General features: G+C 34.5%; 1 protein-coding gene across 1 annotated transcript; it reads right to left on the bottom strand.

Moving 5' to 3' along the window:
• Window positions 1–3,961: 3,961 nt before the first annotated feature.
• On the bottom strand, window positions 3,962–13,211 carry LOC140863680 (succinate--CoA ligase [ADP-forming] subunit alpha-2, mitochondrial). Its single transcript, XM_073267274.1, has 7 exons — window positions 12,892–13,211; window positions 11,710–11,919; window positions 10,414–10,584; window positions 10,136–10,259; window positions 8,078–8,139; window positions 5,722–5,803; window positions 3,962–4,332 (listed from the first exon to the last, which is right to left on the bottom strand). Exons 1-7 carry the CDS (start codon window positions 13,093–13,095, stop codon window positions 4,196–4,198), a joined length of 990 nt encoding a protein of 329 aa, XP_073123375.1. The 5' UTR covers window positions 13,096–13,211; the 3' UTR covers window positions 3,962–4,195.
• Between the last annotated feature and the right edge of the window lie 586 nt (window positions 13,212–13,797).

The raw sequence follows: 13,797 nt of genomic DNA, 5'->3' as shown, positions 1-13,797 counted from the left end.
AGGGCGAGCAAGAGTTAAGTATGAGGGTGTTGATAAGTGCATTTTGTGTGTATTATTTTGTGATATTTTTATGTCTATTTTGTATCCATTCATGGTTTCTCATTTGTGTTTTTGTGTATTTTATTTATTATTGTATGCATGCGTGTGTATTTCATTCTCCTCGGTTTATTTTTAGGAAAAAGCACAAGAAATAGAAAGAAGATAGCAAAGCTTGTGCGCCATGGCAGCTGCGCAACACAAGAGAAATTAGAAGACTAGCGCTATTGCGTTTTTAGAAGAATAAAATGCAGCTGCGTTAGAAGCCACAAACCATCACATATGCACTTTGAAGATGAAGCTGCACTGTTGCACAAAGCTTGAAGAAACCATGCATATGCGGGAAAGAAGGAGCATATGCGCGAGCCAAGTAGGAAAAGAAAGGGACTCTTTTGCATGAGATATTGTGCAGCTGCGTGAAACGTGATGAAACCAAGGAGACACATCTGCGGAGAGAAGCGGCGCATCTGCGGAAAATGGAGAAACCTAGGTGGCGCATCTGCGGAAGGAATAGCGCATCTGCGCTTTAGAGAAAGGAGAAGGATGGCGCTTCTGCGTGCAATGTTGCACAGATGCGTGAGCCGAGAATTGTGAAGAACCACGCATTTGCATGGGAAAATCTCGCATTTGCGCATGGGCTGTATCGGAAAAAGAATACGAGCAAATCACATCTCGCTCGAGCGCGTGTGTGCGCTCGAGCGAGCCTGGAGGAATCAGAAGAGAAGTTTGGCAGAACATGCCTCGCTCGAGCGCATGTTTGTGCGCTCGAGAGAGCGATCGCGAGTTCGAGAAAAAATAGAAATTTTGGAATTTAAAATTCTTATTTTGCGGACTTTATTTCATGGGCTTTTTAGGACATATAAATATGGGAATAGAGAGAAGATTGAGGGCTGAAATGCAGAAGATACAACACATAGAGGCGGCTACTACACGCTTGGGAGAGAAGATTTCTCTGTTCTTCTTTCTTTTCGTATTTTTATTGTCAATTCATGATTAAAAACTTGTTTTGAATCATGATTTTGTTTATTGAGTAGTAGTTTCTTTTCAATCAAGGCCACGTGATTGGGTCGAACAAATTCATGTAGAAAATGTTGATGTTTATTTAGAATTTTTCAGACTTGATTTTATTTTATTGATTGTTAGATTTATTGTTGTCTTGTGAATAGCCTGATCAACTGTTTTCTTGCATGTTAATTGGTCCTAAGTCGACAGAGGAGGGATTGATTTTGATCACTTTAATAATCAACACATGGTAAAACCGACTAGAAATAGTATTCGATTTCAGTGTGCGATTTAGGTGAAAACTGAATTTTCACAAATATTTAATGCATTCAAATTTGATTAGAATTATGAAAAATTAATCCGTCAATATTTGAATAGGTTTGATTGTTATAGAAATATACCTTTAAACAATTTAGGAAAATTCTCGTAATCTAAGATTAACTCTGAATCCCAAAGCGACTATATGTTACATGAATTGTTTGGTACCTACGTGTGTCCTTGATCGAACTTTTCTTGCATTTGAATTCAACCCAAATTTTCTTGCTGTGATTTATTAATTTAGTTTTACTTGCAAATTTATTTAATATTTTAAAATCTGAAATTGCTCTTATTAACTAGTCTAGATTAAGTAGAGATAAATATATTTTGATAGTTACAAAGTTCGACATCTGATTTTTATTCACTATCTATAACTTGACTTGGTGCTCTTGCTAGTAGATTTTTAATCACATCGATTTTAGCAGTCATTAATATTTATTTATTGTTTATTTTAATTGAAATGTTTATTCTAGTCATCAAAATATTTTTTATTATTTTGTCTAGATTAAGTTAAATAATTAAATCTTGATAATTGACTACAGTCTCTGTGGGATCGATACTTGGACTCGTTGTCATTTACTATTACTTGGCCTAGTCCGCTTTTTTGATTTATTTAATAGAGAAATCATCGGTAAAGTTTTTGGTGCCGTTGTCGTGGACTGTTTAGTTAATATTAGGATAGATTATTTACTTGAGACTCGACATATTATTTTTTATTTTTTTTTGTTTATTTATTTATTTATTTTTACTTGTGAGGTACTTGGAGATGGATGATCGACAGGTGTTCACAAGGTTTGGCCAACAATACTCAGAATCATTCTATGTAGCTTGGGGGATATTCAATGATTTGGCAAACAAATTTCGATGCCATGATTTTTCAAACACCACTCTAATCCATATTTTTTATTTTGGTTTGGATGAGACAACAAGAAGTTGGGTGGATTATGGAGCTTTGACAACTGAAAGTCACTTGTTTCACAGAGATTACGACAGTACGATGCACTTGTTAAATGATGATATGAAAATTTTCGACTACCATTGATATTGTGATCCTTCACTTCATGGTTGGAGTCACCAATATCCTCCAGAATTCAACTCCACCAATTTTGTGAACCAAACACTTGAGCATCAAGAAGAGTACAACATGCGTTTTGAGGATAATGTGGCTCAGTTGGAGAAAATTGTGAAACAGCAGACAGAGATAAATAAGTTCTTAGAAAGACTCATCAACTCTTTTAGTTTCTTGAATTAGCAGATTGTGCTTCTTATAGAACCATTTTCTGATATTTTCCAAGAGAATGAAGTGATCTATGAAGATAAATTGGTGATCAATCATGTGTGGCTGGATGATGACAACTCACAAAACCATGGGTTGGAGAGTGATTCAACTCATGTTGAAACTTCATGGGAATGTGATACTGCAAAAGTAATTGAGCCTCAAGAAGAAATATTGTTTGAGGAATATTAAAGCAAAGATGAGCCAAAAGTGACATTGGAGGAGGAAGAAACATACAAAGCAAATGATTTGAACTCGTCAATGGTCTTTACATGTGCACCATTAAAAGATTTATTCTTTCCATTGACGCGAACTCCAAAATATTACATCCTCTATGAGCTTCAGCTTAGATTCTGAGTCTATTCTCAAAATAATCAGTTCATGTCGAGTGTTGTTGGAGTGACGAGCTTACAATGTCAATATCACAACAAGATTGAGGGCGTACAAATCAAGACATATACATAGAATCCTATGATTCTTACTATGGGCAACAACCGTTCTTTGATGGTTGCTATTATAACCAAAATTTGTCTTGTCAATATCTTTGCACGTCTACTTTCTTCCAGACATATCCTACCTATTGCATCGTGACAACTGACAACGTATACAGCAATAATCAATTTTCCATCATTTTCTTTGCAAAATAATAATAATAATAACTAATGTTATTTTGCTTGCTTACAAGTGAATATGATGTGTCCATACTCCGTAGATATTAAAAATTATCGTAAAATCGTTTCTAAAAAATTAAGCAAGATATGGTGTTTTCTTGTTTTGGAAAAATATATATGAACATCAAAATTAATTACTTTTAAGTACCTCAAGTTTAATAACATAATATAGATATTTATCTAATACTTTTTGTTATTTTGAAGCTGATGATTTATCGAAATTTTTTTTAGGAGGATAAAAAAAAATGTAGATAGAGATAAGATTACATTTTAAAATATAAATAAAAGTAAGTTTGAATGTAAAAATAAACAAATATTTTTTAAAAAAATAAAAACATAATAATAAGATGATAAAGAAAAATATGTCCTTATCGTGTGTAATATATATAAATATAAATATAAAATGGTCTTTACAGAAACTTGGCAAAATCGAGAAATACAACTATTGCATAATAACATTTTAACAAATAGTAAAATTTCTTTTTCAATTCAAATTTGTACAAGGTCATGTACAAATTTCAGGTTCAAAGTATATAAGATTTGTCCTTTAAAAAATTGCAAAAAACATCCCAAACCCAAAAAATAAAAAAGCAAAAATTATAATGCCGGCATATATGATAAGAGGAAACGCCTAAAACAAAATAAAAAAGGTATTCAGTTCCATTTAAAGCATCGAAGCACAGTCGACAGTATTTCACTGCTCTTCTAAAGCGTAATATATGGAGCAATAAGATAATGAAGATTGGATTGTTATTGTTTTGTTTGAGGTGGTACAATTTCTGGCAGATGGGAAAATACATATCATTGTCAAAGAATTTGTGCTTGTTATTATGTGCTGCAAGAGCGCTCAGACGACAACCAAAAAAATCACGAAAAAGATCACGAACCAGACTCAAACCAGACCTCTCTGCTTGAAGACTTCAAACATTGCAGTGCCGATCTTTGCAGGTGATTCGACCACAGTGACTCCAGCTTCTCTTAGAGTTTTGATTTTGTCTTGAGCCGTGCCCTTCCCTCCAGATACGATTGCTGCACATCCCACAGGAGAATCAAGTGTCAATATAAAAATGAAAATGATACAGCATGTTAGGATCCAAATCTCCTAACACACTTTACAAGAAGAATAACTCCTTGCCCCTAGCTCAAGCTATAGTAACAACCCTAGCACAAACTAGTAAGAACCAAATACAATAAGCGTGAATGACTCTAATTAACTGTCTCCTATCTATTTATTCCTTCTGCTGATCGTAAGATAAGGGCTTGGGCCTTCTTTTGGCCTGCTTGGACTATTGGGCCTAACACAGCACAGAAACCTGGCTCATCAAAGATCAAATGGTGATGCAGAAGAATTGAGTTGGGTCAAAAAGCCGTAGCACCAATTTCGATTTACGAGCCAGACACAACGTTGTTAAGCATGATTGAAGTACTTTGGACACCACCATGATTTTGACTTCGAACATAATACAAAAAGATGGAGCTCGATTTGTACTTCCCACACTATGCACTCATCATTATTGAAGGCTAAACAATTAGAGCCTTAAGTTGTAACAAAAAATAATACTAGAACTTTGTCAAGTATAATGTGCATAATATTTCATGATATCTCTCATCCATGCCCAAGTAACCACAGTAAACAGTTGATTGACACAAACCACAAGTTGGAGATTATCTGTAGGCATGCAGTGAGTTGTCATTATCTGGAGCCTCATGAAGATATGAAGGTCTTCGACATATATAACTTCAGAGACAAGTATGCCATCCATCCCTCTCTCACTGATATAGATGGCCAATTCAAACTTCACCCTTCCCAAGTTTCCAGAACAGATCAAGAGGCATAAGCAGGTGTTATGCCTAATTCCATACTACGAGCAGGTTACATACATGTGAAGATTTTGATTTTACAAAGCAAATTTTCCAGCTTGATCCTAGTTACAATTGCTAGAGGGTAATATATGGGGAATACACTCAGAACCCAGTTTATGGTGCTGAAGTAACCAAGGGCATCCTTGGCTACTTCGACCAGAGAATTTGTGAATTATCGCAACATTCTTGCTTTTTGTGTCTTAAATCTTAATGCATAATTTTAATTACTCTAAGATAAAAACAAATTTTCTTCAACATAGCTGCACAATAGACAATTTTCTTTTGATTTTCCTCGTCCTTTTATGGAATGTCAGATATAGGGAAACAAATTATAAGGCAAAACAAAAGAACGTCACTAAGATAGTGAACCACAAAAAATGAAAAGTTTTATCAGACGATACAGCTAAAACATAATCAATTGAACTTCCCAATATGAGCATAACAACAGAAACAATAATAAACAAGGCAAAATCAAACCCCATAAACATGAAGCTAAGATGGACAAAAAATCGTGAGCATGAGAATATAATAAATCGGAACTTATAGATACATTACCTCCTGCATGACCCATTCTTCTACCAGGTGGAGCAGTAAGTCCAGCAATAAAAGCAACAACAGGCTTTTCAGACCCACTTTCCTGTATCATTCAACAAATAGGAACAAGTTAATTCAAAGTTAAAATTAATAGGAACCGCGATTACACTTCATAACCAATCATGGTCCAAAACTTCTTCAAAATCAAGATATTGTACACTTGAAAAAAACAATCAGTCAAAGGTCAAAAGTACTGAACTATTGTTATCCAATACAAACTGCAGTCTTAATAATGTATAATTGGGGAATGTCGGGACTCAGAAGAAACATTTCTGATGTTTAGATGCCAGCATGTAACATTTGATGGATAAAGGTCTTTTCTCTGTATTTATTTTTCTCTCTTCTGAACCACCAAAACAACATTGAACATATAATCAGTATCAACAAGGACAAAGCAGCAAAGAAATCATAAAAGTTGGGGAAAATTTACTGAATGAGAGATAAAAGTGATTGAGGAATGCCAATCAGAACAGGCATCGATTTCATAGTGACCTTCTAATTTGAGCTGCTTGACTATTCCTGCAGTCCATGAAATCCAGAGAGATCAATGTGGTTGACTTCTCTTAGATGTCCCTTTTTTCTAATAAGTACAGAAACATAACACCCTTTTTGGTTTTGTATTTGAATTCTAATTTTCCATCACTCAAAATAAAATCAAATTGTACCATCTCATTGTCAATCTCCTTTTACCAATATATATTTTCCCTCCTGTTCCAATTTCCCAGTAAAATCACTACTTTTTTATTCAGTTTTATCAAAATTACTCTATTATATAGATAGAATTCTAATAATAGATACTTTTTTTTCAAATTTTAAAATGATTTTACACAATGATGTGACATAACTACTAAACAATTTGTGACATGACTTAACATCTAAGATTTTATTTTACCATTGATTTATTTCCCTAAAATAATTATCTTAAAGTATTTCCATGGAATGACCCAAATACCAAACAAGCTAGATACCACTTCAGGTGTGACAAGCTTAAGATGTAAAGCAATCTGTACGACCAATTTGCAATTAACCGGTTATCGAAATAAACCATCAAGTTGTCATCCGCAGCAATGATTGGCATTCGCTTGCTAAACCAGAAATCCACTGCTTGTGCAGAAGATTGAAATGGGATTAACCACAGAAAGAGTTTCCAATACCCATTTCACTTTCACGAATCTAATTACCTTCTGTCCATCTTGATGCCATACAACTTGTTCAACTCAACTGTTGCAACATCAAACCATTTTCCCAAATATTTAACCCAAACCCATAGCATTTAGCATTTCTTAATCAAATCCATTGCAAGTTTTGATAAAATCATATTCTGCAATTTAACTAAAAATTAGATTTGTCTCACCACTAGTTACCCTGCAAAATAGCACACCAAAGATTTCTGCTCTGACCGAAAACCAACTATGTTGCACTATTCCCTGGTATAAAATTTTGTCTTAAAAAATCCCAAATGCTATAGCATAAGGACGTCAATTTTCCTATAATCAATACTGTTTAAGAACAACTTTAAACCACCGACCAATTTCTAGATCAGAAAGGATAAAGGCACATTCCGATCTCCTAGATTCATCAGATGAAAACATATAAGCACAAAGACCAAACAATTATTTTCTTTTGCCTGAATTGATAAGAGGCAACTGCAACTAGAATAGGAAACTTCTAGACAATAAGGTGGGGTAGCTGTGCATAAAAAATAAATATATCCAACTTATGGGTTGGGATGTCTCAATCAGTCTCCAATTGCTTTTTCTCCTTCACAGTACCTTTTCTTGTCAAGGTAAGTTTCATGATAAAAACAAATTTTAAAAAAAGCATATGATTCCACAAGGGGAAGCACAGAGTTCATCTGAACACTCCAGTTTTCCTATTATGAATCTAGTATTATCAATATGCAGGATTGCGATGTCGAGAAGGTTTTAACCTCAAGAAAGCTAATTTCTTAACAGTTACAAGTCATGCAACCTAAAGGTAGCTTATTTCTCGTATCACTGTATAAAATTCAACAAAACAGCGGAGATTGGGCAACTAAGGTTGATCATGGACATGGTTAAAGGACAGATGTCTACAGGATTAAGTGCAATAATTAGCAATATAATAGATGATGTAAAGAGGATTTTACAGTCTGAAAAATGTGAGAGAACAAAAAATCCAGCCATACTGAGGAAAAAATGGTACAGCACCATGGGTCTAAGAAACAATAGAATCCTGCTGGCTAAAAAGGTGTCACCAGATTGCGACAAGTTCAATTGGGACATGTCACCGGATTTTCTATTCATGTGATCATTTCGTTGCAAGGGTTGGTCCTAACCTTTATAAGTGCCGCAGCATCCTCCTCTGCTGTGCCACCAATCTCACCAATAAGAACAATTCCTGAAATGTGAAGAGTAAATTAAGAACAGCGTCTCAATTTCCAGCAATCTCAATTCTACAAAAAAGTCTAACGAAAAGTGGAACTGCATAAAAACACTTATCTGAAAAAAGAGCAATGAAAGATGGGAATAAGCACCCAAACCACCCATTTTATTTCCAACTACAGTCCTATTCCGAGACAGAATATCAGACTGACTTCTATTTCGTTGGCAGCAACTAACTGACTTGGCAGAAGTTATTGACACAACATATATAGTAGTAAAACAAAAAAAGTACCAGAGCTATGAATTTTTTTTAGAAAAAAAAAAAAGAGAAAAGAGACCGCCGCCTCATAAAATGTCTTCATTTCTAATAACTATATTCTAAGTTAAAAAAGAACATGTTTAACGAGCAGTGTATAAAAAGTGATGGTTATGCTATAGCTAATTAGCTATAGAGTGTTAGTTGTCCCCATAACATGAAACTTTTTATCAGTTTTATGCTTTCTAAGATGTCTAAAGTCAAGCAATTAAAATCCTCAGTCAACATATTATATTTCTATGCAGAAAAAGTACTAGGCAAGAAATGCATTGTCAATAACTCAGTCCATAATGATAAAAGAAAAATATCTCAAATGCATGGATCAAAAAATTGGCAATTCTTTTATTGGAGATGTTATTCATGGAATTTACAATAGGTCTGATTCAACAGTTTACAGACACTGAAAAAAAGGGATGACACATCAAGTCGAATTTCTAGTAACCTATTAAAACTACAGAAGGATGAGTTGTGAAGAACGGAATGGATTTTTTCGTTAGGATCAAAGTCAAAAAGGAGTCAGGTAACAGTTTAAAGAACAAGGTTAGCATCGGACCAATTTATTACGAGGAAGCGTAGATTAGATTAGTTATGTTTTCTTTCCTTTTTCTGGTAAAATATATTTCCAGAAACCAGAAGACATGGTGTTTGAGCTTTTGCCTCTGCTTCAGCTTCTACTTAAAATTAAAGAAAATTTCTTTGCACTGTTACATCCAAAGATTCCAGACATTAAAACATTTTCTGTATTTTAAAATGACATTAAATATGGCTGAGATGAATAAAGTAATTTATGAACTGATCCCAAGGCCAATATTTTTCTTATATGGTAGTATGGTGATTTTAATTTCTTCAAGAACCAATCAAAGTTTTCAAGAGAAAGCAGAAGTGAGGGTTATGCAGATGCATCAGTTTATAATCACAAGATTCACACAGAGAGCGGGACTCTTGTGTTAAGGCTTAGCCCAAAGCTCATTAAGAACCATCATTTATATCCTCATCAACAGCCTAAGAACAGAACAAAGTCAATACACTTTTAAAATCACTTTCTGGCCCTTTTTCCCAATGATTTGATCACGTAATTTTTAAGCAAAGAACTTTTCACCTCACATGAGGACCAGCAGTACAAAATAATGTTCCATATAATCTATCATGTCATGCGAGAACAAAGCAAATCGCATTGAGCATCTCATTATTTGAAGAAAACAATGTCCACTATAGAAGATGCTGATGAAATATGGTTACTTGCATAAATGTAATTCTTTTCACACTGAGTTTGATTTCTCCCTTGCACAAAGGAGGCATGCCTAATTGTTCGCAATAAGAAAAAGCTATTTCTCATCAAATAGTAGGAAATGGTCAAGGAAATTAAGAAAGAAGATAAAGTGAACAAGATGCTTTTCCTTCCTCGAATCCTATGGATACTCAGTTACCGGGCAACTGATTCTAACCCAATATCTCTTAACTAAAAACCTGCTACACAAGTTCATCAGGACAAGACCCCGAGACAGATGTAGGGATTTTAGTTTTGTTACAGCGATTGAATACTTGATGCAGATGAAGAGTCACAACCAAAATCTAGTATGAACATACTTGTACTTAATGTAGAAAAAAACATAAAGATAGCATCTTGGAATCAATTAAACTGCCGTCTAGAAAAAGAGGAAGTTTCAAATAAGAGAGAAACCTGGTCATAAATTACCTTCTGTCTGTGGATCCACAAGAAACTTCTCTATGCAATCAACAAAATTTGTTCCATTGAAAGGATCCCCACCTATTCCTACACATGTTGACTGCCCGAGCCCAACAGCAGTTGTTTGGAAAACCTAGAAAATAAACATCTAAGAAAGTAATCCACATTCAAGCAGTATTTAAAAAATTGAAATAAACTATGAACACGAACTAAAAGAAGTGGGGAGTAGGCCAGAAAAATAAATAAGATTTCTAGAAATAAACTGTACCCAGAAAAATGAATCTCACCGCTTCATAAGTCAATGTACCAGAACGTGAAACTATTCCAATCCGTCCTGGTTTGTGAATGTAACCAGGCATAATTCCAATTTTGCATTCCCCAGGCTTTATAATACCGGGACAATTTGGACCAATTAGCCGAGTTTTTGATTGCTTATTAAGAGCAGCCTTCACGCGAACCTGTAATGGAGAAAAACAAACAAGAACATGAAAATCGACATAGATATCAGTTAAGAAAATTAGGTAGAAAGACTGTCCATGAGTCACATGCACTAGACTTGAACATAACGTAGAACGGAACACAAAAATTTAAATAGGAATTAAAGGTTAAAAGAATGTTTCAGGCTATTAAGTTCTTAGAACACCAATTTTGAACCGTGTAATTGGAATGTTTATTCATTCATCATTGACAATAGATGCATTTGCGATGGTTCCATGTAAGCAAAAAACTTATCAAACCCTCTCCTTTTCAACGTCAAAGCAACGTCAAAGAACGTCACCAATCAGCACTGAGTCGGCCAGATAACTTAATGTGAACCAATATATGTGCTCCAGTATTTCCTAGTCAAACCAGTTCTCTTCATGGTAGTTTTGAGAGCCAGGTGTTTCTTAACAGATAACTGCGAAATCGACACATGTCAATATCTCCTTTTTTTGTTGAAAAATATCTCTCATTTCAAGCGCACTCATATTGTCACGATAAAGAACAGTTTATTCAAACAAAAAAATTGAAACAGCTAATAGTCTCATGGAATACTAACATTCCAACACAAATTGTTTTCCGGAATTATATATGGTAGGACTTAAGGGGAACTCGATTCAAACAAATCCCCGCACATCCAGTATTCCTCAAAAGTAACAGTCTATAAACAAGCCATGATATCTTAATAGTACAAGTAAGTCAGAGGGTCATTGCCATCAAATTTTGAAAGCACAAGACACCAAACTTTATTAACTAGAAATTTTGTTTCTGGACAGAAAAGAACACATAGGATGTAAATCTTTGACAGATGTAATTATATAGCTAATGGGATGTCCTTATCTTCCTTTTAAAATGATTAGTGAAAAATTCAAGCTCACGTAACAAAAATATCAATAGCCTGTAAATCACTATCACAGAGCATTAATAATAATTTGTGTAACGCATAAAAGATCCAAAACAGGTAAACCTCAATACTGGGAAATGGTTCGAGAATTGAACACTTTTTATGTAATTATTATGGGAAATGGTTCAAGAATTGTACATGTTTTTTTATATATTTATTGAAAATGAAAGATGAAAGTGCGCCAAACAATCGTTATTACCATGTCATGCTGCGGTATTCCCTCCGTTATGCATACAACCAAATCTAGTTCAGCTTCCATAGCCTCCATAATAGCTTTAGCAGCAAAAGGTGGAGGGACGTAAATAACTGATGCATTAGCCTTAGTTTCAGCTTTTGCTTCTGCTACAGAGTTGAAAACAGGAAGCCCCAAGTGCTCTGTTCCACCCTTTTTAGGAGTAACACCTCCAACCTATGTGCAAACAGAATCAATCTTTGAGAATAATGACACAAATATAATGCCAGACACTAGTTTCCGTATGCATATTTCTCGTCCCATATCAACAGCAAAACCAATATTTAATTATCTGTGGGGGATGTCAAGTAGTCATCATGGACTTAAATAGTTTATTTCTATATTTTAAATTCTAATAAAATACATACAAACAGAAAAGTGAAAACCGTTGGTGCAACCAAAGCGACAGAAGAAGATAAAATAATCCAAACAATTTAGTTTAATGACTGAATTTTGAATCTGCTATTCTTCATTATTGCAATAGTCAAGTTCAAGATCCATTAAAAATCTCAGTTGAACTCCCAAAATCCAATCAATTCCATGTTTAACAAATAAAACAGGGAAAGTAAGTTAGGTATGAATTATACGAAATGTTAAAAACCAAAGGCTCGAGTTAAACAGAGTAAAATCATCACATAGTCGAGTATAATTTGTGAAAATATAATAAGACGAACGTCATAGTGTTGTTTTTAATGTATGTTCATTTACATGCATGTGGATGTAATTCAAGCTCCACCCCAGGTCATTCACTGTTGGTTCAGAGCATAAATATACACAAAATACAAAGGTTTGTTCTATTATACCTTCTAGTGCTTATATGCTTTATTCGTAGGGCATCTTTCCATCAAAAGTACAGATTATATTTTCATATTTATGACACACTTTATTTTTGCATCTCAAGTTTATCATGTTTGATCCCGGAGGAAGTAAAGTCCACCAGCTCCTAGAGACCAAGAAACCAAAATTTTAAATACATCCAATTCTCAGCATCTAAACCCGTAGCATTTCACATTTCTAGAAGGATCCACATACACCAATCCATCACGGACAGAAACTTCGGAGAGGAAAGTGGGGAAAAAAAAAAGAAAATGCATTTTTAAAAAAAAAAACGAGGCGAAGCACAGCAACTGGAGTCGAGAGCATAAATACCATTTTGGTGCCGTATTCGATAGCCTGCTCGGTGTGGAAGGTGCCATTCTTTCCGGTGATCCCTTGGCAAATGACTCGGGTGTTCTTATCGACGAAGACGGCGGGCGGAGGCGGAGGCGATCCGAAATTGCGGTGCTGCTGCTTAGGGCAAAGCGGCCGCGGCGAAAAGTTGCCGATGAGTCTCTTGACGGCCTGGCGGGACATGGTGGCAGCTGCCTTCTTTGATGATCTTTAGGTTTTCACTTGGAATTTCAAATGCTTTGGGCAGTCGGATGGTTCTTGTAAAAATTGGCTGCTAAACAAATATTTGACCAACTATAAAAATCAGTAACAGGAGCACAAGAGTTGTGTGTGTAATGTAATGCAAGATATTATTACTGTTGTCAATTTGGGTTGATTGGTGACTTCGGACGCAAAGGAAAATATTTTTTAAAAAATTTCTCAATTTGAACCCGATTCAACCCAAAAATATCCAATCCAAACTCAAACCTGAACCCGAACTCAAACCCAACTAACCCGGTTAACCCCAATCAACACGATTTAATTTTTTATTTCTGAAAAAATAATTAAATAAAAATTTAAAACACACAATAATAATAATAATATTTAATTTAAACACATCATAACAAAATTTAAACTTATATATATTAAATATTAAAGTCTAGTTGTAAAAAATTTAAATTATATTATACTTACTAAATATATATATATATATATATATATATATATATATAAATGTAGCAACTCTTTCAAACATACAACACATAAAAATATAGCAACTCTTTCTTAATTTTATAAAAATAAAAAATAAAAAATTGGGTCACCTCGGGTCAGGGTTGACCCGAGCATATCCAATCCGAACTCAAACCCGAACCCGAACCCAAACCCAACTAACCCGGTTAACCC

The sequence above is a fragment of the Henckelia pumila genome, chromosome 4 (assembly GCF_033568475.1).
Source record: "Henckelia pumila isolate YLH828 chromosome 4, ASM3356847v2, whole genome shotgun sequence".
In the NCBI taxonomy this organism is placed as follows: domain Eukaryota; kingdom Viridiplantae; phylum Streptophyta; class Magnoliopsida; order Lamiales; family Gesneriaceae; genus Henckelia; species Henckelia pumila.
Note: the sequence above shows the minus strand (reverse complement) of the source record. Positions and strands in the feature narration are given on the sequence as shown.

Coding starts and splice junctions, on each gene's coding strand:
- LOC140863680 (XM_073267274.1), bottom strand. CDS start 13,095: ATGTCCCGCCAGGCCGTCAAGAGACTCATCGGCAACTTTTCGCCGCGG. Junction 5,804..8,077: donor ATGCTGCGGCACTTATAAAG/GTTAGGACCAAC, acceptor TGAATGATACAG/GAAAGTGGGTCTGAAAAGCC. Junction 4,333..5,721: donor AAGAATGGGTCATGCAGGAG/GTAATGTATCTA, acceptor TGGGATGTGCAG/CAATCGTATCTGGAGGGAAG.